Raw genomic sequence first — 26003 nt, 5'->3', positions numbered from 1 at the left:
TTCTACCTCCATGTGTTCAAATCTTTTAACTCCTGTGTATCAGTGAGAACATGCAATATTTGTCTTCTTGTGCCTAGCTTATTTCACTTAAAATAATGACCTGCTGTAATTTTCTGATAATTTGCATTATGATAACTGAAACCAGACTGGCATTTCCCTTTTCTTTTCTTTTCTATTTATTTGTTTATTTAGACAGAGTCTTGCTCTGTCGCCCAGGCTGGAGTGCAGTGGCGTGATCTTGGCTCACCGGAAGCTCTGCCTCCTGGATTCACACCATTCTCCTGCCTCAGCCTCCCAAGTAGCTGGAACTACAGGCGCCCGCCACCACGCCCGGCTAATTTTTTTTTTTGTATTTAGAGACGGGGTTTCACCATGTTAGCCAGGATGGTCTCGATCTCCTGACCTCGTGATCCACCCACCTCGGTCTCCCAAAGTGCTGGGATTACAGGTGTGAGCCACTGTGCCCGGCCTTCCTTTTCATTTTTTATAGTATGCTATCCTGGACCATTTGGGATGCGAAGGATGAGACTGAAAAAAATCAGAGGGGATAAAGAAATGTCCTGGCTATGATCACTACTACCTCCTTACATATTCTGAGTCTGTCCAGCTTACCACTACCATTTGTTATTTACAAGCCAGCATTAAAAAGTAGCCAGGTTAGGCCAAGCGCAATGGCTCATGCCAGTAATCCCAGCACTTTGGGCGGCTGAGGCGGGTGGATAACGAGGTCAGGAGTTCGAGATCAGCCTGGCCAAGATGGTGAAACCCCGTGTCCACTAAAAACACAAAAATTAGCCAGGCGTGGTGGCAGGCACCTGTAATCCCAGCTACTAGGGAGGCTAAGGCAGGAGAATTGTTTGAACCCGGAGGCAGAGGTTCCAGTGAGCCGAGATCACGCCACTGCACTCTACCCTAGGTGATAGAGCAAGACTCCATCTAAAAAAAAGAAAAAAGTAGCCATGTTACATTTACTATATCTTTCTCTTTTTTTTTTGAAACAGAGTCTTGCTCTGTTGCCCAGGCTGGAGTGCAGTGGTGCAATCTTGGCTCATTGCAACCCCTGCCTCCCAGGTTCAAGAGATTCTTCTGCCTCAGTCTTCCGAGCAGCTGGGATTACAGGTGTGAGCTACCATGCCTGGCTAATTTTTGTATTTTTAGTAGAGATGGGGTTTCGCCATGTTGGCTAGGCTGGTCTAGAACTGCTGACCTCAGGTGATCTGCCCACCTTGGCCTCCCAAAGTGTTGGGATTACATAGGCGTGAGCCACCGTGTCTGGCCACATTTACTATATTTCTGCATATCAGAATTCATAATCTTGTGTCCTATTTAAACAACAAAATGAATCATGTAAAAATCTAGAAAACTTTTTCCTAGACTACTATGTTATTGACAATTATTACTTTCCATAGGTGAGTAGCCCCACATGAGCCTGCTCTACACGTCACCTACCTCCAATGATAGCCGAGTTTCTGTTGACTCCATTTCTTATAGCTTGGCCTTGTCCTGGATTATATGGAAAATCCGCACTGGCTGTACAGAAAGAAGGAAAGAGTCAAGTGTCAGAGTCAAGTATATTGATCCCAAATCATTTGAAACCTATTTCTCCATACAATTCTTTAACGCTTACTGTTTTTCCAAATGAAATCTCCATATCTGATGGACCCTGTCTTGCCATTGTCTCACAAAAGAATCACAACAGCCTCCATCCCTGTACCTGCTGTTTCTGTTTGCACAAGGCCTAGATAAACATGACTTACCACTTGGAGCAATATTAGAGAATCCTAGAATTACCTGAGCTTGCCTGCTCTAGTTCCACAGACAGACGAGTTTATGCATTTGAATATATTTCCTACATTTGGTTGAAATCTGCTTCCCATCCACTTTTAACCCCATGCACAACTGGTGGCATTCAATATATTTGTAGATGAGGTTTTTACAGCTACAGTATTAAAAAGTTTAAAAAGGAATCATTCCTTTAAACTCGTATTTTTCATGGCTGTAGTAAGACTGGCACACTTCAGGAGTTTGTAAAGGGGTAATAATTCAAAACAGTTGAGAAGAATATAACTGCCTAGTGAATCTATTTCTTTCCCTATTATAAATGATAAGAATCAATTGTGTTATATTTAGGTATTTCTCTAAGATAAAACAAATTTTAAGCCCGGAAAAGGCAGGATCTATCTTCTGTCATCCATAGGACCTAATCCAACTTCAGAAACAATTCACATTTGTTGGTCTTCTGTTGGAGAAGTTAAGGTAAATCTTCCAATGGAAGCAGGTCTCTGGCTACTGGATGGCACCAATTAAATGTAAAAAGAATTTAGAAGTACTTATTTGGTACAATGAAATGTGTACACATTTCAAATAGGCAAATAGGTTTATGTTATGATTCAGGGAGAATGTTGCCACATACTCCATTTTCTAACACTAATATATTCCTGGGCTATGGACTTCCAAGATTATCCAGGATCATGATAAAAAGCAAGTAGAGCCCTTTTTCCTCCTCTTCCCTTGGAAATACGGCAACCAAAAAGGGAGATTCCAGATTCTGTCAACACATGTGATTTAATCCTTTCTCTTTTAGACTTTATATTCTTTTTTTTATGGGTGGGGGGAGCTGCAACTAAAAAGGGAGATTCCAGATTCTGTCAACACATGTGATTTAATCCTTTCTCTTTTAGACTTTATATTCTCTTTTTTTTTAAATGGAGGCGGGGGGAGCTGGGGAAAGGGTCTCACTCTGTCATCCAGGCAGTGGTGTGATCTTGGCTCACTGCAACCTCTGCCTTTTAGGCTCAGGTGATTCTCCTGCCTCGGCCTCCCAAGTAGCTGGGATTACAGGCACCTGCCACCAGGCCTGGCTAATTTTTGTATTTTTAGTAGAGGTGGGGTTTTACCATGTTGGTCAACCTGGTCTCAAACTCCTGACCTCAAGTTATCCACTCACCTTGGCCTCCCAAAATGCTGCGATTACAGGCATGAGCCGCTGCACCTGGCTAGACTTGATATTCTTGTTTAGGATGAGGAAAATTATACTTTACATTCCAAATTATCTCAACTATCTGAGTAAAAGCACAGACATTAAGAAAGCTACAAATGAAAGCGAACTTAACTCTGAGTATTCAAGGATTTCATATTCCCCCAAGTCTTTAACTGGGGGATGCAAAATAGACCACTGATGGTTTTTGCTTGTTTTAACTCGCTTGATCCTTTTTTTTTTTTTTTTTTTTTAAATATTTGGTCTTGCTATGTTGCCCAGGCTGGAGTGCAGTGGCACAATCATGGCTCACTGCAACCTGGACCTCCCAGGCTCAAGTGTTCCTCCCGCTTCAGTCTCGTGAGTAGCTGGGATCACAGCCGTGCACCATCACGCCTGGCTAATTTTTTATTTTTTGTAGAGATGGGGTCTCCCTGTGTTGCCCAAGCTGGTCTTGAATTCCTGGGCTCAAACAATTCTCCTGTCTTGGCCTTTCAAAGTGCTGGGATTACAGGTGTGAGCCACCTTGCCTGGCCAAATTGGTCCAATCCTAAATCCAGTTAGCTAGGTAGGGAAATGGGGAGAACCAACGCGCAGTACGGTGTCGTCAGCTACTTTCCCATCAGCTCACTTTCCCATTTCCCTTCAGGATCTTCTAGGGTAGGTAGCATGGATTAACATTCCCAATCCCAAATGTCAGCCCAAGAATGCAAAGATCTTTCATTTATTAGGCTTATCATCAGATATAAGATTAATCCTAAAATTATCCTATGGGAATAAACCTGGTTTACCTAAAAACATATAATAAAAGCCTTGGCTTTCTTTTTTAAACCTGAATCTTCAGAGAAGTACTATTAGTAGATGTGACAAATCATTCACTCATTCACTGAATCTTTGTAGAATGCCTACTATATGTCAGACTTCATTCCAAGTGCTGAGGATACACAGTGAACAATAAAATAGACAAAACGGAGAATAAAGTTCTCTAGCCAATGAGAACTTCCTGGTCCAACATGGTCTGTTTATTCCATGTATCCTTGAAGAGTTTGATTTATATAGTCTAGATAATATACTGAAGCATGGATGTGGTTTCAATTATGAACTTGTCCATTTACGGTAAATTGCCTGATATGCCACCCACAAACCATAAGCACAGGAAGATTTGGTTATGAATGTACACAATTCCCTGGCACAAGACACCCTTCAAAGACCACAAGCTGTTTTTCAGGAATGAAAACTTGCACATTACTGCCCATCTTTTCCAGACTTTTTGACATTATCATGACTCTTCTCTGGACACTATTTAGTCCATATCCTTCTAGAAAGTCACCAAGCTTGTGAGCAGTCTAGCTAAAATTAGAACGCAGGTAGGGTTCATTCCAAAGTCAACAATCTTCTCTACCCTGCCTTTTGAAGGCTAGAAAGGGACAGGGAGTTGAAGGGTTGAGGAGGTCCCGCTTGCAGACAGTTTGGCTTGGGTTGGCACTATGGAAGGAGGAGCCCTTTTAGGTGATGAGGAATTAATTAGCTTTGTATTGGACATACTGAGTTGGAGGTGCCCAGGTGGAGGACACCCAGGTGGAGATATTTACTAGATATTTGGATACTTTGTGAGTGAGTCATATTTCCTGTCTCCTTTTGATAAACGCAGAAATTTCCTGACCTCCTTTTTGTCTTCCCCTATTCCCTGCCCTGTCATGACCTTCTTTAAATAATATGTACCTTCAAAATATATTAAGTATGGTGATTAAAAAATTACAATGGTAGGCCAAGCATGGTGGCTCACGCCTGTAATCCCAGCACTTTGGGAGGCTGAGGCAAGTGGATCATGAGGTCAAGAGATCGAGACTATCCTGGCCACCGTGGTGAAACCCTATCTTTACTAAAAATATAAAAATTAGCTGGGCATGGTGGTATGCATTTTTTTCTCAAAAAAAAAAAAAAAAAAAAAAAAAAATTAGCTGGGTGTGGTGGCGTGTGCCTGTAGTCCCAGCTACTCAAGAGACTGAAGCAGGAGAATCGCTTGAACCCAGGAGGCGGAAGTTGCAGTGAGCTGAGATTGTACCACTGCACTCCAGCCTGGCAACAAAGTGAGACTACGTCTCAAAAAAAGCAAAACAAAACAAAACAAAATTACAGTGTTACAGTGATAATTTGTTGCTATTCTATTGTGTGATATTCATAATACCGTGAATGATTTGCTTTTCTGGCTCAGGTGACATGGCTGGTAGACCACAGCATGGTTTCTCTCTGCTTCAAAGCCTGTCTTATGGTGTTGCATCCTTGGCCACAAAGCTGCAGAAAAATGTAGATGCTTAAGAGATACTCATAGACCTCTTCCTGTTTCCCTTGAGGTTACCAATAAAAACAGTAGCAGAACATACAGAAATAGTGGAAGGAGTTACCTGAGATGATGCAAGGAGAATGACAAGAGCTAGAGAGGAACATTTAAAAATATCCCAGGATTGTTTTGGGTATCAATCTGAACTCCTGGGCATAGTGAAGAAGGCCCCCCTTGAGCTGTATTTCTCTCCTGTCCCTTCCCTCCTGGGGTCACTTTTCCAACTCAACATTATAGGTATAGGTGATATGGGCAGGAGGCAGGGAAATACTGGGTAGAAGAGGGTGGAGTCACTGGCAAGGGTTCCACCCATAAACCTGAGCCCACAGCCCTAAATGAGAACTACACAGCCTTGTTTTCCCACCCAAATGCTGCTTTTTTCCAAAACCACCCTGGCCTGCCAGGCCCCCCAATCCTGTACCCATAAATACCCCAAGCTCCACTGGCAGAGGAGCAGAGCAGCGTGGCGGAGGAGAGAAGAGAACAAGCGGCTGAACGTCAAGAGGAGAAGAAGCATCTGAATGTTGAAGAGGCAACCGGACAGTTGGAAAGCAGTTTGGCTCAGGATGACTGAAGAGAATTATCCTTCCATTTCATCCCTTTCTGGCTCCCCATCCCACTGAGAGCCACTTCCATCACTCAATAAAACTGTTGTGACCTGATCCTTCCCAGACGCCAGACAAGGACCTGAGTACCAAGAGGGCAGGGGGTAAAAGGCTGTCACCCTGTCTCCACTGAGCTGGCTAACACTTAGCCATCCCCAGACAGCAACTGCTAAAAGAGCATACCCCTAGAAGCTGCTGTGGGACCAGAGCCCAAAAGCGTTCACCCCAGCTGCGGCACCCACTTGCCTGTGTGCTCCCCTTTCACAAAAGGTTTGAGTGAGCTGCACCCATTGCAAGTCCAGTGAAGGGGTCCAGGGAACTCTCCCGTCTCATAGGAGTTCCTGATGCTTCCAGTTGACACCCCTTTTCTCTTCCATATGGCACTCTGTCTGGACATCTGGTTTACTTTCCTTTTCTTTGTCCATCAGATCTTACTACTTTCCTGAAAGTATCCTCAGCAGCCTCAGATTGTGTGTGTCCCTTTTCTAAATGGGAATAGTCTTAATTCTTGTGACTTCTTACATAACAGTCATCCTCTTAAAGTCAGAGACCAATCTGAATCGTGTTTGCAGTTCCAATGACTAATAATGCAGTAGCAAGGGCTAAATGGATGTCCATTGACTGGCATAATTAAAATCAGTCTATTAAGAGGTATGTAAACATTGTATAGCTTCTTCTAATAATAAAGCCTTCTGTGCAGGTAGAATTTGGAAAGTCAGATGCCTTGTCTCAACTAAATCCTTACAGTGAGGCAGGATTCTTATTCTTCCTAACAAAGGAGATGGACATATTGAATATAGAAAATATATTAATGACTCCTAGTCCACTGGACTTTGGTTATTGTTAGAAAACAATTTGTAGAAAACCCTCAGGTCAGGAAGCTTTATACATTTCAAGGGCAAAATCTTTGTTGAGTGTGAGCATTCATGTTTTCCTGGATCTATTTATAACGTAAGCCTGGTTACCCTAATGCACGTGAGTGCTTACTCCCTTGAGGCAAAGCCATTTTATTCTGGCAATCAAAGCAATTGCTATTTTGATAGATATATTTTATTGCAACTGTCCTTTCCCCTGGGAACCAACATGCTCTCGGACATGTGCATAGAGAAAAATGGAGACCAAGAAACATGACTGACACATGGATGATAAAGCTCATCTATTCTGCTAACATCCATGTTCCCCTCACCCAGCTTGCTGGGAGAGCTGAACAATTTTAGTGGTGTTGGAGTATCAAGGAACCTATACTTTGGGAAACACTGTGAGTAGGTCCAAATTTGGAGTGTTAGTCTAAAATAGACTAGCTATAACATTCTCAAGACCAGTCTTTCATCAAATAAGCACAGACTATATTCAACACACTTCTCTTCTGGATCCCCAAATGACATTCCATGTTAACCACCAAAGCATGGTGCCATTCCAGTCTGATTTATAGTCTTACAAAAGCCCACATATTTCTGCATACTTCCCTTGCACATGTCCTTCTTGTGTGTGGTCATTTCTGTTCCTATATTTGTAGACCATGTTTCCATCGCACCACTCAGAGATTAGCTCTCCTCCCCTCCTCCACCCAGCACAGGCCAGGCAGGACATATTGCTGGAGGAATTGATGATGGGAGATTCTTCTCTTAGGAGCATGGTTAGTAAACAGCCTGGCTAAGGCTTTAGTGCCCACACACATATGTACTACTGTGCTCCTCACCAAAGAAGGCAGATACATGATCGGTCCTCAAACATATTCAGACATGCTGCAGTCACACCTTCCCTTCTACTGTCTTTGTCTCCCCTATGAGAAGCAGTCTGAGAGCTCATTACTGTACATTTTCCCTTCTTTCATTTTCAAGTTAAGGAAACAAACATACTTTGTAAGAGCAGTCATATGTTGGAACTGGGTGAGAAAAAGTATACTTTCATTTTCTAAAAAAGAATATACAATATGACAGTTTCATTCCATTTCTTTTCTTTTTATTTTTTATTTATTTTTTTGAGACGAAGTCTCACTCTGTTGCCCAGGCTGCAGTACAGTGGCGCAATCTTGGCTCACTGCAAGCTCCGCCTCCCAGGTTCATGCCATTCTCCTGCCTCAGCCTCCCGAGTAGCGGGGACTACAGGTGCCCGCCACCATGCCCAGCTAATGTTGTGTATTTTCAGTAGAGACGGGGTTTCACCTTGTTAGCCAGGATGATCTCGATTTCATGACCTCGTGATCAGCCCGCCTCGGCCTCCCAAAGTGCTGGGATTCCAGGTGAGAGCCACCGCGCCCGGCCAGTTTCATTCCATTTCTAAAGGTATTTCACCCTTCTCTCCACTACATTCCTGAAAGGCTTTGCTGTGACAGCAAGATGACCAAGGAGTGAGCACCTCTCACATCTGTGTGCTGGGCAGGGGTGAGGGTGATGTCCTTCCCTTGGCCGCTGGGGCAAGAGGGACTCTTGAATGCCAGTGACAAGTTCTGAACTCCAACATCAAACAACAAAGGCCACATAGGTTGTTTAGATGCAATGACTGGTGAAGCTCTAACTTCTAAGATTACGTGAAATGAGTCATCATTTGGACTAGAGTTTCCTCAAACACTAAGCTTTCTAGGGCCCAGTCCAACTTTGAATTCTGTGACCATAGAGCAACCTTCAAAGGCAAAGTTGCAAAAATGGCAGAAAATCAAGCAGTTAGGTGTGGTAGAACTGGCCCAGAAGTGCTTTTCTCCTATTGTGGAGTATAAAACATTTCATGTTGATTTACATGAAATTCAGATTTCGGGAACAAGCTGTTTAGGAAATAATAATAGCACTTCCTACATTTCAGGCCCTGTTGCCACTCCTTTTCATGCTAACTCGTTTAATCCTCATGTGAGCCTTGACACATTCATCCCATTTTGGAAGGATAAAAACTTGTTTGAGGTCACCCAACCAGGAAATGGTGGAGCTAGTATTTGAACCCAGAAGTTGGCTCCAGAAACCATTCATTAAACACTCAGCTGAATTGTCTCTGATGAGAAGGCATCAGTCTATGCCAGCTCTATCAAATGACCAACATCATTGTAGGGTCTGAAGGCAACCAACCAATTTAGCCCAACTGCTTTTTCTGTGGTTAGTGGGCTGTCTGGGGAAGCCAACGAAATCTAAAGGCTTCTGACTGTGTTTGCTTTTCTTCAGAAGTTATCTGACAAAGGATAGTTACACATGTTGGCTGCATCAGCTGAGCAATGTGGCAAGCTAAGAACTCAGGGCCCATGTTGCAGAAGCACAAAAATCTGACCTTCCTTTGGTGACACATACAGACCCCTGATGGGCCAAAGCAGCAAAGAGAGAATGACCCATTACCTTTGCAGAAACACGAAACCAGGAATTGTGTAAATCGTGCTTTAAAATATTATTATATTGAATATAACTTTTGATTCCATTTACAAAATATGAAGAATTATACAAGTTTCAGGGCAGATGCTTAAGTACTAGAAACTGATTTAAAAGACAGCTATAGGCTGGGTGCCGTGGCTCACGCCTGTAATCCCAGCACTTTGGGAGGCGGAGGCAGGCGGATCATGAGGTTAGGAGATCGAGACTATCCTGGATAACACGGCGAAACCCTGTCTCTACTAAAAATATAAAAAATTAGTTGGGCGTGGTGGCGGGCGCTGGAAGTCCCAGCCACTTGGGAGGCTGAGGCTCAGGAGAATGGCATGAACCCGGGAGGTGGAGGTTGCAGTGAGCCAAGATTGCGCCACTGTACTCCAGCCTGCGTGACAGAGTGAGACTCCGTCTCAAAGAAAAAAAAAGCCAGGCTTGGTGGTACATGCCTATAGTCCCGGTTACTTGAGAGGCTGAGGCAGAAGAATTGCTTGAACCCAGGAGGGGGAGGTTGCAGTGAGCTGAGATCGTGCCACTGCACTCCAGCCTGGACAACAGAGCGAGACTCTATCTCAAAAAGGAAAAAAAAAAAAAATTGTAAGAACAGAATATTGAAAAGAGATTTGAATTCTTTAGCCTATAATTTCTTGTCTGTCCTAGTGAATAAGGAGAGAGTAAAGCTTTTTTTTTTTTTTTTTAAACTACAGAAGATAAATTTAGTGGTTGTGGTTCTTATTTACTAAGTTTTAAAATATTTAGGCTAAGAAACCAATTGCAAACAAAACATATTGAAGTGCATATAAAAATAAATTGAAATATCTAACATAAACTCCCCCAAAATGAAAGGCTCTGGAAGCTTCAGGCTGTCATATATCAGAGACAAAAAAATTAGATCATATCTGACATCTCCTAGAGAAAATATCTCCATGGAAACCACTGGAGTTTCAGCATCTAAAGTAATAATTTGAGACACTTCAACAAAATTGCTATTAATTATAATTTAATTTAAATTGCAACATTATTTTTACAGTGAGGTCTGGGCTAGATAAGGTATCTCTGCCTTTGTTCTTAGCTTCTTTGTTGTATTAAATTTTATTCTCTTTTCAAATCTGAGTTATATAGCAGAAAATGATTGTTTTTCTTAACTACTGTTTTTAGTCATTCACTATTGATATTTCTGAAACAGATATGAAAACAAATGGTTACCGACTAAGATGCTGAAGATATAAGGGACATTGTTCTATTTTAAAAGAGGATCCCTGCTAATCACATTTTTGGGAGGGAGCGATTTCTCAAAGTCAGCAGGTTTTTCTGTGGGCAGAGCATGATGTGGCATGGACTGACATGATCCTGAGTTTCACATTTCTCTCTCTACCCTTTGCCTCCATTTCTAAAAAAAAACTAGCTAGCCAACATTTCCAATTTCAAATAGGGGAAGGTGATTGTGACTTGGCTCCTCACTTGAGAAGTTAAACAAGCCTTACATTTCTTCTTAAAGGAGTGAGAAAGTGGCAGCTGCTAGAATGATCATCTAAGATCCAGTGGCCAAAAGAGGTCGAGTGAAGAGAAACAGAATACACAAATTTGTCATCATCGGCTATACGTTATGATTGTTTAAATAATACCAACTTTCATATGAAAGGACTGAATGGGCAATTGATTGCATTGTACTCCCTCTTTCCACCAGTTACTTAGTTAACTTCTGAATTGTCTCAATTGCCTTTCAGGAAAAAGATTTATTAACACTCTCAGAGCAGGCTGACATTGCACTCTTTTGTCTGATTAACGACAAAGATGTATTTTAATTGAAAATAGCTCATTAGGCCGGGCGCAGTGGCTCACACCTGTAATCCCAGAACTTTGGGAGGCCGAGGCAGGCGGATCACGAGGTCAGGAGATAGAGACCATCCTGGCTAACCCGGTGAAACCCCGTCTCTACTAAAAAATACAAAAAATTACCCAGGTGTAGTGGCGGGCGCCTGCAGTCCCACCTACTTGGGAGGCTGGGGCAGGAGAATGGCGTGAACCCGGGAGGTGGAGCTTGCAGTGAGCCGAGATTGCACCACTGCACTCCAGCCTGGGCAACAAAGCAAGACTCTGTATCAAAAAAAAAAAAAAAAAAAAAAAAAAAAAAAAAAAAAAGAAAATAGCTCATTGTTAACATATGCTCAGACTTTGTATTTCATAAAATAAACACTAAGGTAAGGTATTTGGTGTCCATTTTCACGTGAGATAAATATGTCTTGTTATTTCTCAGGTGTGCAAATTGTTCCAGTGTTAATGTTATAATTGTTTATAAATCAATGGTCAAAGTTATTATTGTAAAATATTATGGGCACTTGCAGAGTATTGATTGTGACAGCTGGCCTTTATAGATTCTGTAGTTCCACAACCTCTCTACAGTTGAGGAGGCAAAAATGCAGAATGGATGATAATTAGGTTAAAGCCACGTGGTTGATGGGTGCCGGAGTCACCGCTACAAGGACGAGGTCTTTCGACTCATTCAGGCCTCTGTCCGTGCATCTTACTGTAGTTCTCAGGGCGAACCTTGAAAGTCTGGATCAGAGCGCCTCACTGCCAGGGCAGCCATCCAGCTGGCCCTCCATATCCACGGGTTCCCCATCCGTGGATTCAACCCAACTCGGATCAAAAATATTCAGGAAAGAAAGTTTCATCTGTACTGAACATGTACAGATATTTTTTTCTTGTCATTATTCCCTAAACAATCCAGTATAACAATTCTTTTTTTTTTTTGAGATGGAGTCTTGCTCTGTCGCCCAAGCTGGAGTGTAGTGGTGCAATCTCAGCTCACTGCAACCTCTCTTCCTGGGTTCAAACGATTTTCCTGCCTCAGCCTCCTGATTAGCTGGAATTACAGGCACATGCCACCACGCCTGGCTAATTTTTGTATTTTTAGTAGAGATGGGGTTTCACCATGTTGGTTAGGCTGGTCTTGAACTGCTGACCTCGTGATCTGCTTGCCTCAGCCTCCCAAAGTGCTGGGATTACAGGTGTGAGCCACCGCACCTGGCCAACAACTCTATACATAGCATTTATGTTGTATGAGGCATTATAAGTAATCTAGAGAGAATTTAAAGTATATGGGAGGGTGTGTGTAGTTATAGGTAGGTATTTACCACCCTATTTGCTATCAGGAACTTGCGCATCTGTGGATTTGGGTGTCTTTGGGGATTCTGGAACCAATCCCCCGTAAACGCTGAGGCAGGACTGGACCACTTGGTTAACACTGCCGTATGGCTCTTTGTTGAGGTTTGTCGCGGCTTCTTTTCCTTTCCGCTGCAGGGTGTTTACGAATTCATGCTGATGTTAACAGGAGTGCAAGAAGGAAGAAGCCCCAAATCTGGGGGAAAATGATAAATTCGGGAAGTGCCATTTAAACCCTGGTCTGAGGGAAAGCGCTGTTTCTCCTGCTGCACGGTTTCCAGAATGCGCGTGGCGGCAGCAGGGTTCCCTGGAAGGGGCTGTCACTTCCTACGCATGCAGGGCTCTGAGTGTCCAGGACAGGGCTCGAGACATTTGTGTAACTGGTGGGTTCTTTGGCCTTGAAAAAGTGCTGAACCTCTTTAGGCTTTTTCTTCTCCTCCTGTCTCAGTCTGAGATGCCTTTGGGGGAGGGAGAGCACTCTGATTCAGAGCTTTCCAACATTAAGGGGCATACAGATGCCTTGAGCTCTGGTAAAAATGCTGCTTCTGCCTGAGTTGGTCTTGGGTGGGGGACCTGGGCATCTGTATTTCTAACAGGCTCCAGAGTGCTTGAATACCCGCCTCACTTTCAGTTGCAGAAATTTAATGTAGACCGTTGGTGGTTCAGGTCTCCAGCTGCTCGTGTGGGTGTGCACGCGCACGTGCGTGTGCGTGTGTTTTAATTTAATGCAGTGCCTGAGAGGGAACTGAAATAATTCCTTCTGAGAACCTTGTCCCTTTTCCCTTGGCCGAATCATTTGTGTGAATTTAATGATCTGCCTGCCAGAATGCCTCACAGTTCAACTCCGTTAGTTCTATTTCTTTTTAGTGTCGTGAAAGCAATAATAGGAACACTGTGTTAATTTCAGAGAGAATTCTTTGGTATGTCGAATGTTGGAGCGGGGGAGTTTATTACAGTTTAGGAAAAAACAGCCAAGGAGTTTAATAAATGGTTATCTTAGTATGACCTTGGATACCTTTCCTGGTTCAAAGCAAAAATACAAGTTGAGTCTAAAGCTACTGTATCAGGGAGGAAAAATATTGGGATGTTGGCATTTAGGTTCTTGATGCTATGGATGCATTTAAAGGCATACATGAGAGAGAACAGATGCATTTTTAAATTTTCTTTTTAGAGACAGGGTCTTGCTTTGTTGCTCAGGCTGATCTTGAACTCCTGGACTCACGTAGCTGGGACTATAGGCATGTGCCACTGCGCCTGGCTAGACATTTTAAAAAATACTGAACTGTGGAAGTTTCTGAAGCTTATGGATTTGTTTTTTGAAAAAAAAATTCTTGGCCAGGCGTGGTGGCTCACACCTGTAATCCTAACATTTGGGAGGCCAAGGCTGGTGGATCACAAGGTCAGAAGATCAAGATCATCTTGGCTAACACGGTGAAACCCCGTCTCTACTAAAAGTACAAAAAATTAGCCGGGCGTGGTGGCGGGTGCCTGTAGTCCCAGCTACTTGGGAGGCTGAGGCAGGAGAATGGCATGAACCCGGGAAGCGGAGCTTGCAGTAAGCCAAGGTCACTGGACTCCAGCCTGGGCGACGAGTGAGCCTGTCTCAAAAAAAAAAAAAAAAAAAAAAAAAAAAAAAAAATTTTACTGCTGGTTCTACTGCTGCATGGGTGCAATACAGGACACTGAAGCCATATGGTCATATTACGGTATGTCAGACAGCCTCAGTGACTGCCTCTGGCTTTATGGAATGCTGCATCACAGAAATGGGTACTCACCAAGTTTTGTGAACACACCTGCTATACAGTAGTCTCAGCTAAGAGAACCTGTGGTTTCCTTATTAGCAAAGAATTGGTTGTTTGCTGAGTCATAGAAATAGCCCCAGTTTCCCGGGAGAGGGTGGCTGAGAAGATTATGATGTTAAAAGAGTAAAGCAACCAATTATAGTAAGTCAAAAAGGGATATTTTAAGGACATTCTCTGATGTATTTCGCCTTTCCTCAGGCAGTGGTCAGGGATTTGCACAATTCATAAGATGAAAGTCTTCAGGAGACCCTGGATCTATTGTATTCAGACTTCTGCAGAGAAACACATCCCCTGAGCATTATGCAATTATCAGTGAGGGCTTTGGACTTCCACGATGTATGGCTTGGGAGCTCGGTGAAAATAACATTTTATCACCTTAAGTCTACTCAAGAGATGTGCTTCATCATTTGTGAGAATACTTAGGCACATGTTATTTTAGGAATCAAGCAAGGATGAAGAGACTCCTTTTACTCTCCCTCTGTGGAAGTTTCTAGTAAATTCAAAGGCCGTACTTTGGCTGTGGATGGATCCTTTGGAATTGGCTGAATATTATTGATTTGCTTTTATTGTCATCCTGTGTCTTTCAAGGGAGTTCAGTGAATACTAAAAAGCATTTAAAAATATTTAATCTTCTGCTGGAACCTCCGTATCCGAACTTGCAGAAGATGCTCTTTTCAGCTTTACACGATGAACGTGCTTCTGCGCTCCATGGGCCGGTTCTGCCAATATGCATGGGATGTTTGTGTTGTAACTGCTATTTCATCAAAATGTGAGGGTGATCCTTTTTATTCCTAAGTTTTCACAAACTAGTAAAATACATAGATGAGGAGAATTGCTGAGAACATGGTGGAGTCACCCAGACCACAGACAGGCAACCAGATTCTGGCTCCACTGTGCGGTTAGAAGGGGGGCGTGGGCAAACCTAAAGTGGTTTTAAAAATTAATTCTACACATATTTTGAGTCTTTTATGAATGCCCAGTTGGGCTCTTGGTTTTGAAATACTCTTTTTGGTTGCAGTAGCACAAGGGAAATGTATAATTCCAATCCCAAGACAATGTATTTTCTTCCAACAAGGCTGGCTTCAGAGAACTGAATATGAAAGCCCCATGCTAAATATGCTTCCATTGTTGTCTGAGCTGTTCTCTTCTTGAGTTAACCTGAGATCTCACAGGACAACTACTTTTGCTTCCTGACAGGTGAAATGGCAAATGGCCATCAAGGAGAAATTGATGAAACAAATTATCCTTGGTTACTAAAGCTTCCTGATGGTTCCCCACACCATTCCTCCCTGGTGCTGGCTCACATCATTATAAAGATAGCGTGATAAAGTCCTGGCATAAGCCGTGTGGCTCTGTCACAGTTCTTCTCATTCATGTCAATAGAGTGTGAAAAACCATTTAATTGGCTCTAGCAGCCTTGGGGATGATGTATTGCTTATCTGCAAGGGGAAAGTGGAACAAGAAAGAGCAAAGTTGTATTTAGAGGCCGGGATTTCACCAACAGGTATGCAAATTACATATCCTTCCAGACTTCTGCATTATATTTAAAGGGTGATAGAAAACAGTCAGTTCAGAATAGAGAACTGGAATTGTATGTTTTAATCCAAAGTTTTCATTGAGAGGAAGGAATAGTGGGGAAAAAAAAATCACTGAATCTGAAATATATGCATTTTCCACTTGATAATGCTACTCTGCATACTTTTGAGCAAGATGCTATGAACTCAGTCCCCATTGCTTCACAATCCTGATGCACACTAGGAATCCCTTGGATGGGGACCAGGCATCGGGATTTGTAAAAAGCTCCCCAGGTGACTAATGTACAGCCAGGGCTGTGCACAGCGCTTCTGTGGCCACCCATTCAGTGTTTGCTGAGGGAATGAATACATTTATTTTCTCTGAGCTGCATTCTCCTTATCTTTAAAATGTGGCTGATAATGTCCACTTTGCCTATCACATGTGGCCATTCCAGGATAAAACAAAATCATGCATTGAAAGCATTTCAACAATTAAAATCGTTTATAAATTTATCTGTATCCTTTCCAGTTTCCTAAAAGTTAAAGTTCCGAAGTAAATGACTGAAAATCATTTTAGCATGTTTAAAGGGGAGTTCCCAAAGCAATTCATCTTATTCTCTATGTTTAAAATAATTGTACCCCATACATTCCTATGGATATTTATGTACAATTACATTTCAACATAAAGCTGATTTTAAGTTTTTAAAAGTCTTTCAGCGTTGCTCTCAGGAACAAACAACAGCAGAATTAGGAATCTGCATCCGTCTTTAGAAGTTCTGAATAGTCTATGCAGAGCACGTGGAATCAGACAAAGATTTCAAAGGAGTGAAGCAATTTATCATGTATTAGTTATTGGTATTTACACAGTGACTTTCCTCTGAAAAGCATGTGGTGATGGATTAAAAACCTCATCAGGAAAATGTTTCTGCAACTGTAAAGATCACAGCAAGGACAAAAGGTGCTGATCGGCCAGCAGAGGTGGAACTAACATTTCCAGGTGGTGACTGGCAGAGATTCCCCTGGGAGAATTCACACCTGGGAATTCTGACAATTGTCTTTTTAAATGAGGCAGTAAAAGAAGTGATGGCGGATAAGTTAGAGGGTGGTGTGCGCCTCTGAGTGCCTCCACAGCTAAGTGATAGGGTGCTGTAACAGATGCATGATATTGAAGAATACTCAAAAATGCAGTACAGTAGGAAGCATTTGAATGGGGGATTGCTGAGGGCCAAGGAAAGACACCCAGGTCAAGGGATAACACTGAGCTCAACTCGCCTCCATTTTTATGAGCTACTCATAGCATTCCTGTGGCAAAAATGAATACTGTGACTTGCTGGAGTCAGTGGTTCTGCCATCAACAGAGAAGTCACCATGGCAACACGTACAACCGCGTTGCCCTGCACTTAGCCAGCCCCACGTGACACAGGCTAAGAGCTGCAATGATTTCCAGGTACAGACCCCGGGAAAATGCACCTTTGAGTACCATGCCAGGTAGGGTGGGGGCCGGAGGGTGGACAGCCCAGGGTGAAGAATGGGACAGAGTCCTAACCTCCCTGGGGTTCGAAATCTATCGTAGGGGATGAAGGGAAAGAAAGGTAGAGGAAAATTAGCAATGAAAGAAATTCCCAGCAGGGAAAAAACAATGACCTTAGAGATTGGAAAGCTGGATGTTTGTGCCAGTTTTGATTTTTTATCACTGGAGTTTCAGAGAGTTAAGTGATCCTGGTTAAGAGAGAACAGAAGTCTTTGAATAAAGGTAGCCCCGGACATGGCCAGGCCTGTGGAGCCACTAGACAGCAGCCCGCCTACACAGAGGATGGCCTGTGAGGTGTTCAATGCTGAAGGGGAATCCAGCCCTGCTGCCAGTCATGTTTAGCCACCTAAGTGACGTTTTGCTCTTCGATTATTTCTTCATCATGTCTGAGCCTTGACAGAGCGCACCCTCAACCGCTTTTCAAAACACAAGCCTGCCAAGTCTATTCTCTCAGTGATGTGGGAAGGCTTTGTCAACTTAAGCTGGTCTCTAAGTTCTTTTCAGGTCCCTTAGCAAAAAGTCTACTGAAAGCCATTGATGTCAATTACATCTGGAGGGTGCAGTCCTGGGCAGGAGGCAGGGCTGGGGCAGGAGAGGTGTGGTTGGAAGAGAGAGTGCGGCTGGAGCTCAGATTTGTTGACTTCGGTTCACATTCTTAGAAGACGACGATACACATGCTCCACCAAGAAGGAAAATAAGAGAGCCAAACATTCAGATTACAAAGTTAGAGACCAGCTAATATAAATTTTAAAAAGACATGATGGTGGAAACAATTGATAAATAAGTCCAAGAGGTGGTTATTTAAGAAAAGAAAAGCCATGTAATCTAATCAATGGGCAGGGGGGAGGGGGGGAGCAACAAAAACATTCAATATAAAAAACATGAAAAAGGGAATGGAAATTAAATTATTAAAAAGTTTGTTTTGTTCAACTCCACAGTAATGAGTTTGAAACCCTAGGTTAAATGCATGAATTTCTAGAAAAATATAGCAGGTATTATCCTAGATGAGAAAGAAAAATCTAATTAGACATAAAGTAATTATCAAAAAATAACTTGAGAGAGTTGTCAAAGATCTGCTCCCACAAAAAGCAGTGGGCTCAAGTGGTTTTCCAGAGGCAGTGCTCCAAAGCTGCTTCTCTCCTTGCCACTCCCAGTGTGTTCGAGGCACCCACAGCATCAGCATCACCTGGGAGCTTGTTGAACTGCAGACTCTCAAATCCCATTTCTGACCAGCTGAATCTGCATTTGCTAATTTCCTCCAGGTGATTCTAAGCGCACTACAATTTGGATGACACTTATTTGAATCATTTGGCAACTTGGAGAGAGATGGAGAAGTCCTGCATGGTGTGACTGGGTGTCACAAGGTAATGAACTAATACAAAAACCTTAATCCCAGTAAAAATTTTAAACAATTGCAACGAAATGATTGAAATTCTTAAATCCATGTGGGAAAAGCAAATGTGCAAGGATGACCAAGAAAATTCTGAAAACAGAAAAGGAAAATTAGCTCTATGAGCCACTAAATGTGGTAATAAAAGCTCAATTATAATACTGCAGTTTGCTCCCATGTCACAAGGTGTCATATCAATGTGAAAGTCCAGAAGGGACTCAGATATGAAGGGAATTTAGAAGATGGTAAAGGTGAAGAGGATGGATCCTCAACCAATGGGGCTGGAACAGTGGGCCATTTGGGAAAAAAAGTGAGATTTTTACCTTCCACCTTCCACCCAAATAAATTTCCAGTGAAGGAAATATGTAGAACTTACAAATCAAACCTAAAATTATTATAAAAAACATGGAATAATTTTAAAAATAAGTTCTGAATAGAGAAGGCATGTCACAAATCCCAAAAGCCATAAAACACTTTACATTTCACTATGTAAAATTTGGAAACTTTTACATGGAAAAAAAATCCCATGAATTCAAAAAAATGGAGCTCAAACAGGGAAAACATCCAAAGATGTATTAAAATACTAAGTAATATATAAAGAATACTTATAAATCAATAGGAAAGAATATAAAAATATAAATATTGGGGCAAAGAATATAAAGAGGTAGTTCATGGAAAAATAAATAAAAGTGATATATAAACATAGGCAAAGATACTTAACCCAACTCATAATGAAATACAAACTATAACAAGAAAATTTTATTTTTCATATAGAACAGCCACATTTAAAAGAAAAAAATGATGCACTGTTTTGGTGAGGATATGGGGAAAAGGTATTCATAGATTGTTGGACTGTCAATCGGATTATATCATTGGAGGATGGTTTGTAGTAGTGTCAAAATTAAAAATACACATATCCTTTGACTCAACAAAATCATAGGTACAATGTGATTTTCTATGAAAACACTGTAGAAACAAAAGGTGGCATACACCTGAAATGACCAATCAAAAATACGTAACACTAATATCATAGTTGATTTGAGATACATAAATGCGCTTGGTGTTTTTGCAGGAAAAGTGGAATTTGGATCATTTGCAGGAAAATGCATGTTAGCAAGCGGGGGATGATAGTTTTTCTTTACACGATGAAATGTGAACTGTGTTGGTGACTGAAGAGGGAAAAAGACAAATCACATAATAAAAAGATTGACTGTAAGAGATAAAAATGCATTAATCATGCAGTCTTAGCATAAGAAGAGAAAAGGGATCTGCTCAGAAATAATTGAGATATAATTATAAGAGCTGGAATGATTACTTTTAAGTGTTTGCAGGTGGTAAAGAAAACCAATGTTCAGCTTGTAACTATGAAGAAAATGGGATATATATAATTTCAAAATGTTCGTTATATCCATAACTCTTTTGCACATGAAGATATAAAAATATTTTATGGCCAGATGATAGACAGGAAACTTGGAATATAGACAGAAATCAACGCCTCAGAAGTCATAACAATAGAGGTAAGAGGCCATCAGTCTACTGTGGCCAGTGATAAAGTGTCTGATGTGGTGAGAGGAAGCCTGAATTCCCAGCTCAGTGCTGGGTATACTCCAGTCTAATGGGAGTATGGGGTTTTTACATTGAGTGATCCCAAGTACCAAGTTCCATCTAGTTCCTAATATATCTGGGAGAAGACCCACATGCCTAAGAGGGCTGGTTTTTCAGCCACTCTGCCAACCTGAGTGAATCCACCGGACCAGCTTGGCAGTGGATTCTCAACCCTGGATTCTTGACAATCCTGGCCTTGGTCCTGGGGAGGTGGAGAATTGGGTGTTAACTCTCTTCCCTCCACTCCTGCTTCCGGATTTTCCATGTCCTACCCACTTCCCTGTCAGAGAAGCTGTGAGAATTCCTGGTCAAGGACCTCTCAGTATCAGATGCAGTTAGCATTAGGGCAGAGAACCAGATAAGGTTACAGCAGATGCTGTGAATTTACCTACTAGCAACTTACAGAAGCCGACTCCCAGGTCCTTTTTGGGGTGAGATGTACCACATCATATAGCATGCAACTTGTGCTGAGAATCTAGCCTGGACCTACTAGAAGTCCTTTAATATAACTAGCTGTGGCTGGGCACAGTGGCTCATGCCTATAATCCCAGCACTTTGGGAGGCTGAGGCAGGTGTATCACGAGGTCAAGAGATTGAGACCATCTTGGCCTCTACTAAATCTTGTTTCTACTAAAAATACAAAAATTAGCCCCATCTCTACTAAAAATACAAAAATTAGCTGGGCGTGGTGGTGCATGCCTGTAGTCCCAGCTACTCAGCAGGCTGAGGCAGGAGAATTGCTTGAACCCCAAAGGCAGAGGTTGCAGTGAGCCAAGATTGCACCACGGCACTCCAGCCTGGTGACAGAGCGAGGCTCCATCGCAAAATAATAATAATAATAATAATAATAATAATAATAATAATAATAATAAGCTGCAATCTTTACAACTAGAAGATCCCTTAGGAAATGAAACGTTACATCTTAAAGTGCTTCATCTATTTTAATGATATTTTAAAGAAGATCCTAGGATGTGGCCTTTGGTCTGATGTATTCTGCATCCAATATCATGAATGTGATAAAACATCCTAAAGCTTAACACAAACGCCTTGTAAAACAGCTTGATGTGCAGCTTGGAGCTGCTCCTTAGTGCAGAAATTTATGGGATCAGACTCTTGGATTTATTTTTTCTGGTGTTTGTTTTGTTTTTGTATTTTACAGAACGTGCACTGCCATCTGTGGCTGTCTTCCTGCTGGCAAGTCCTTTTCATTCCAAGCAAATAAGATTCCCTAAATTAGACAAAAAGGAAAAAACACACAACAGAGTCCATAATTCTGAGAGGTGAATCACGGCAATTGCCTGGCATTCCGTGGCCTTTAAATAAACCTTAACTCTGGGGGCTACTTTTTCTACCTTGTAACTACTCTTCTAAAAATATTCCTAAGGACCATATAATGGTTTAGAAACAGGCTGTACTTATTATCAAAGAGGGAAATAACTAGGAAGAAAAAAAGAGTGGCGGTTTCTAATAGAGCAGAACTGGTTTAAATCAAGTCAACTTAAATCATAATGTGTAAGTCTTTTGTTTACCTCATCCCCCTATAAAAATGTGTTCTTAAAGCCCCATGCTAGGCCCCAGTGCTTGGGGTGATCTTTCTCTCCTGCCTGGTGTTTCTTAAACTCCAGTCAGGTGAAAATCACCTTCACATTTTTCTTGACATATACTGTAAAATCCAAGTATTATTTATTTACTTATTTTCACAAAATTGGTTAAATTTCTTATTTAAATAAATATATTGATAAGACTTTACATCCCTGCTGAGTAATTCTTTTTCTTTTTAATTATACTTTAAATTCTAGGGTACATGTGCGCAACGTGCAGGTTTGTTACATATATATACATGAGCCATGTTGGTGTGCTGCACCCATTAACTCATCATTTACATTAGGTATATCTCCTAATGCTATCCCTCCCCCCTGCCCCCTACCCACAATAGGACCTGGTGTGTGATGTTCCCCTTCCTGTGTCCAAGTGATCTCATTGTTCAGTTCCCACCTATGAGTGAGAACATGCAGTATTTGGTTTTCTGTTCTTGTGATAGTTTGCTGAGAATGATGGTTTCCAGCTGCATCCATGTCCCTACAAAGGACACGAACTCATCCTTTTTAATGGCTGCATACTATTCCATGGTGTATATATGCCACATTTTCTTAATCCAGTCTGTCAGTGATGGACATTTGGGTGGATTCCAAGTCTTTGCTATTGTGAATAGTGCCGCAATAAACATACGTGTGCGTGTGTCTTTATAGCAGCATGACTTATAATCCTTTGGGTATATACCCAGTAATGGGATGGCTGGGTCAAATGGTATTCCTAGTTCTAGAGCCTTAAGGAATCGCCACACTGTTTTCTACAATGGTTGAACTAGTTTACAGTCTCACCAACAGTGTAAAAGTGTTCCTATTTCTCCACATCCTCTCCAGCACCTGTTGTTTCCTGATTTTTTTAATGATTGCCATTCTAACTGGTGTGAGATGGTATCTCATTGTGGTTTTGATTTGCATTTCTCTGATGGCCAGTGATGATGAGCATTTTTTCATGTGTCTGTTAGCTGTATGAATGTCTTCTTTTGAGAAGTGTCTGTTCATATCCTTTGCCCACTTTTTGATGGGGTTGTTTTTTTCTTGTAAATTTGTTTGAGTTCTTTATAGGTTCTGGATATTAGCCCTTTGTCAGATGAGTAGATTGCAAAAATTTTTCTCCCATTCTGTAGGTTGCCTGTTCACTCTGATGGTAGTTTCTTTTGCTGTGCAGAAACTCTTTAGTTTAATTAGATCCCATTTGTGAATTTTGTCTTTTGTTGCCATTGCTTTTGGTGTTTTAGACATGAAGTCCTTGCCCATGCCTATGTCCTGAATGGTATTACCTAGGTTTTCTTCTAGGGTTTTTATGGTTTTAGGTCTAACATTTAAGTCTCTAATCCATCTTGAATTAATTTTCGTATAAGGAGTAAGGAAAGGATCCAATTTCAGCTTTCTACTTATGGCTAGCCTATTTTCCCAGCACCATTTATTAAATAGGGAATCCTTTCCCCATTTCTTGTTTTTGTCAGGTTTGTCAAAAAGCAGATGGCTATAGATATGTGGTATTATTTCTGAGGGCTCTGTTCTGTTCCATTGGTCTACATCTCTGTTTTGGTACTAGTACCATGCTGTTTTGGTTACTGTACCCTTGTAGTATAGTTTGAAGTCAGGTAGTGTGATGCCTCCAGCTTTGTTCTTTTGGCTTAGGATTGTCTTGGCAATGTGGGGTCTTTTTTGGTTCCATATGAACTTTAAAGCAGTTTTTTCCAATTCTGTGAAGAAAGTCAGTGGTAGCTTAATGGGGATGGCATGGAATCTATAAATTACCTTGGGCAGTATGGCCATTTTCACAATATTGATTCTTCCTATCCATGAGCATGGTATGTTCTTCCATTTGTTTGTGTCCTGTTTTATTTCACTGAGCAGTGGTTTGTAGTTCTCCTTGAAGAGGTCCTTTACATCCCTTGTAAGTTGGATTCCTAGGTATTTTATTCTCTTTGAAGCTATTGTGAATGGAAGTTCATTCATGATTTGGCTCTCTGTTTGTCTGTTACTGGTGTATAAGAATGCTTGTGATTTTTGCACATTGATTTTGTATCCTGAGACTTTGCTGAAGTTGCTTATCAGCTTAAGGAGATTTTGGGCTGAGACAGTGGGGTTTTCTAAATATACAATCATGTCATCTGCAAACAGGGACAATTTGACTTCTTCTTTTCCTAACTGAATACCCTTTATTTCTTTCTCTTGCCTGATTGCCCTAGCCAGAACTTCCAACACTATGTTGAATAGGAGTGGTGAGAGAGGGCATCCCTGTCTTGTGCCAGTTTTCAAAGGGAATGCTTCCAGTTTTTGCCCATTCAGTATGATTGGCTGTGGGTTTGTCATAAATAGCTCTTATTATTTTGAGATATGTTCAATCAATACCGAATTTATTGAGAGTTTTTAGCATGAAGGGCTGTTGGATTTTGTCAAAGCCCTTTTCTGCATCTATTGAGATAATCATGTGGTTTTTGTCTTTGGTTCTGTTTATATGCTGGATTACATTTATTGCTTTGTGTATGTTGAACCAGCCTTGCATCCCAGGGATGAAGCCCACTTATCATGGTGGATAAGCTTTTTGATGTGCTGCTGGATTTGGTTTGCCAGTATTTTATTGAGGATTTTTGCATTGATGTTCATCAGGGATATTGGTCTAAAATTCTCTTTTTTTGGTGTATCTGTCAGGCTTTGGTATCAGGATGATGCTGGCCTCGTAAAATGAATTAGGGAGGATTCCCTCTTTTTCTATTGATTGGAATAGTTTCAGGAGGAATGTTATCAACTCCTCCTTGTACCTCTGGTAGAATTCGGCTGTGAATCCATCTGGTCCTGAACATTTTTTGGTTGGTAGGCTATTAATTATTGCCTCAATTTCAGAGCCTGATATTGGTCTATTCAGGGATTCAACTTCTTCCTGGTTTAGTCTTGGGAGAGTGTAAGTGTCCAGGAAATCATCCATTTCTTCTAGGTTTTCTAGTTTATTTGCGTAGAGGTGTTTATAGTATTCTCTGATGGTAGTTTGTATTTCTGTGGGGTCAGTGGTGATATCCTCTTTATCATTTTTTATTGCATCTATTTGATTTTTCTCTCTTTTCTTCTTTATCTTGCTAGCGGTCTATCAATTTTGTTGATCTTTTCAAAAAACCAGCTCCTGGATGCACTGATTTTTTGGAGGGTTTATTGTGTCTCTATCTCCTTCAGTTCTGCTCTTAGTTATTTCTTGCCTTCTGCTAGGTTTTGAATGTGTTTGCTCTTGCTTCTCTAGTTCTTTTAATTGTGATGCTAGGGTGTCAATTTTAGATCTTTCCTGCTTTCTCTTGTGGCCATTTAGTGCTATAAATTTCCCTCTACACACTGCTTTAAATGTGTCCCAGAGGTTCTGGTATGTTGTATCTTTGTTCTCATTAGTTTCAAAGAACATCTTTATTTCTGCCTTCATTTTGTTATGTACCCAGTAGTTGTTCAGGAGCAGGTTGTTCAGTTTCCATGTAGTTGAGCGGTTTTGATTGAGTTTCTTAGTCCTGAGTTCTAGTTTGATTGCACTGTGGTCAGAGACAGTTTGTTATAATTTCTGTTCTTTTATATTTGCTGAGGAGTACTTTACTTCCAACTATGTGGTCAATTTTGGAATAAGTGCGATGTGGTGCTGAGAAGAATGTATATTCTGTTGATTTAGGGTGGAGAGTTCTGTAGATGTCTATTAGGTCTGCTTGGTGCAGAGCTGAGTTCAATTCCTGGATATCCTTGTTAACTTTCTGTCTTGTTGATCTGTCTAATGTTGACAGTGGGGTGTTAAAGTTTCCCATTATTATTGTGTGGGAGTCTAAGTCTCTAAGGACTTGCTTTATGAATCTGGGTGCTCCTGTATTTGGTGCATATATATTTAGGATAGTTAGCTCTTCCTGATGAATTGATCCCTTTACCATTATGTAGTGGCCTTCTTTGTCTCTTTTGATCTTTGATGGTTTAAAGTCTGTTTTATCAGAGACTTGGATTGCAACCCCTGCTGTTTTTTGTTTTCCATTTGCTTGGTAGATCTTCCTCCATCTCTCTATTTTGAGCCTATGTGTGTGTCTGCATGTGAGATGGGTCTCCTGAATACAGCAAACTGAAGGGTCTTGACTCTTTATCCAATTTGCCAGTCTGTGTCTTTTAATTGGACCATTTAGT

General features: G+C 41.4%; 1 protein-coding gene across 1 annotated transcript in view; it reads right to left on the bottom strand.

Annotated features, from left to right (window-relative positions):
- Positions 1 to 26003, bottom strand: part of CNTNAP2 (contactin associated protein 2) — a 2242274-nt gene that overhangs the window by 10049 nt on the left and 2206222 nt on the right. Inside the window, exon 23 of the mRNA XM_073009464.1 lies at positions 1450 to 1530. Coding sequence (XP_072865565.1) covers positions 1450 to 1530 — 81 coding nt within the window. The remainder of the gene's footprint in view (positions 1 to 1449; positions 1531 to 26003) is intronic.

This window comes from Chlorocebus sabaeus, chromosome 21, assembly GCF_047675955.1.
Source record: "Chlorocebus sabaeus isolate Y175 chromosome 21, mChlSab1.0.hap1, whole genome shotgun sequence".
In the NCBI taxonomy this organism is placed as follows: Eukaryota; Metazoa; Chordata; class Mammalia; order Primates; family Cercopithecidae; genus Chlorocebus; species Chlorocebus sabaeus.
Note: the sequence above shows the minus strand (reverse complement) of the source record. Positions and strands in the feature narration are given on the sequence as shown.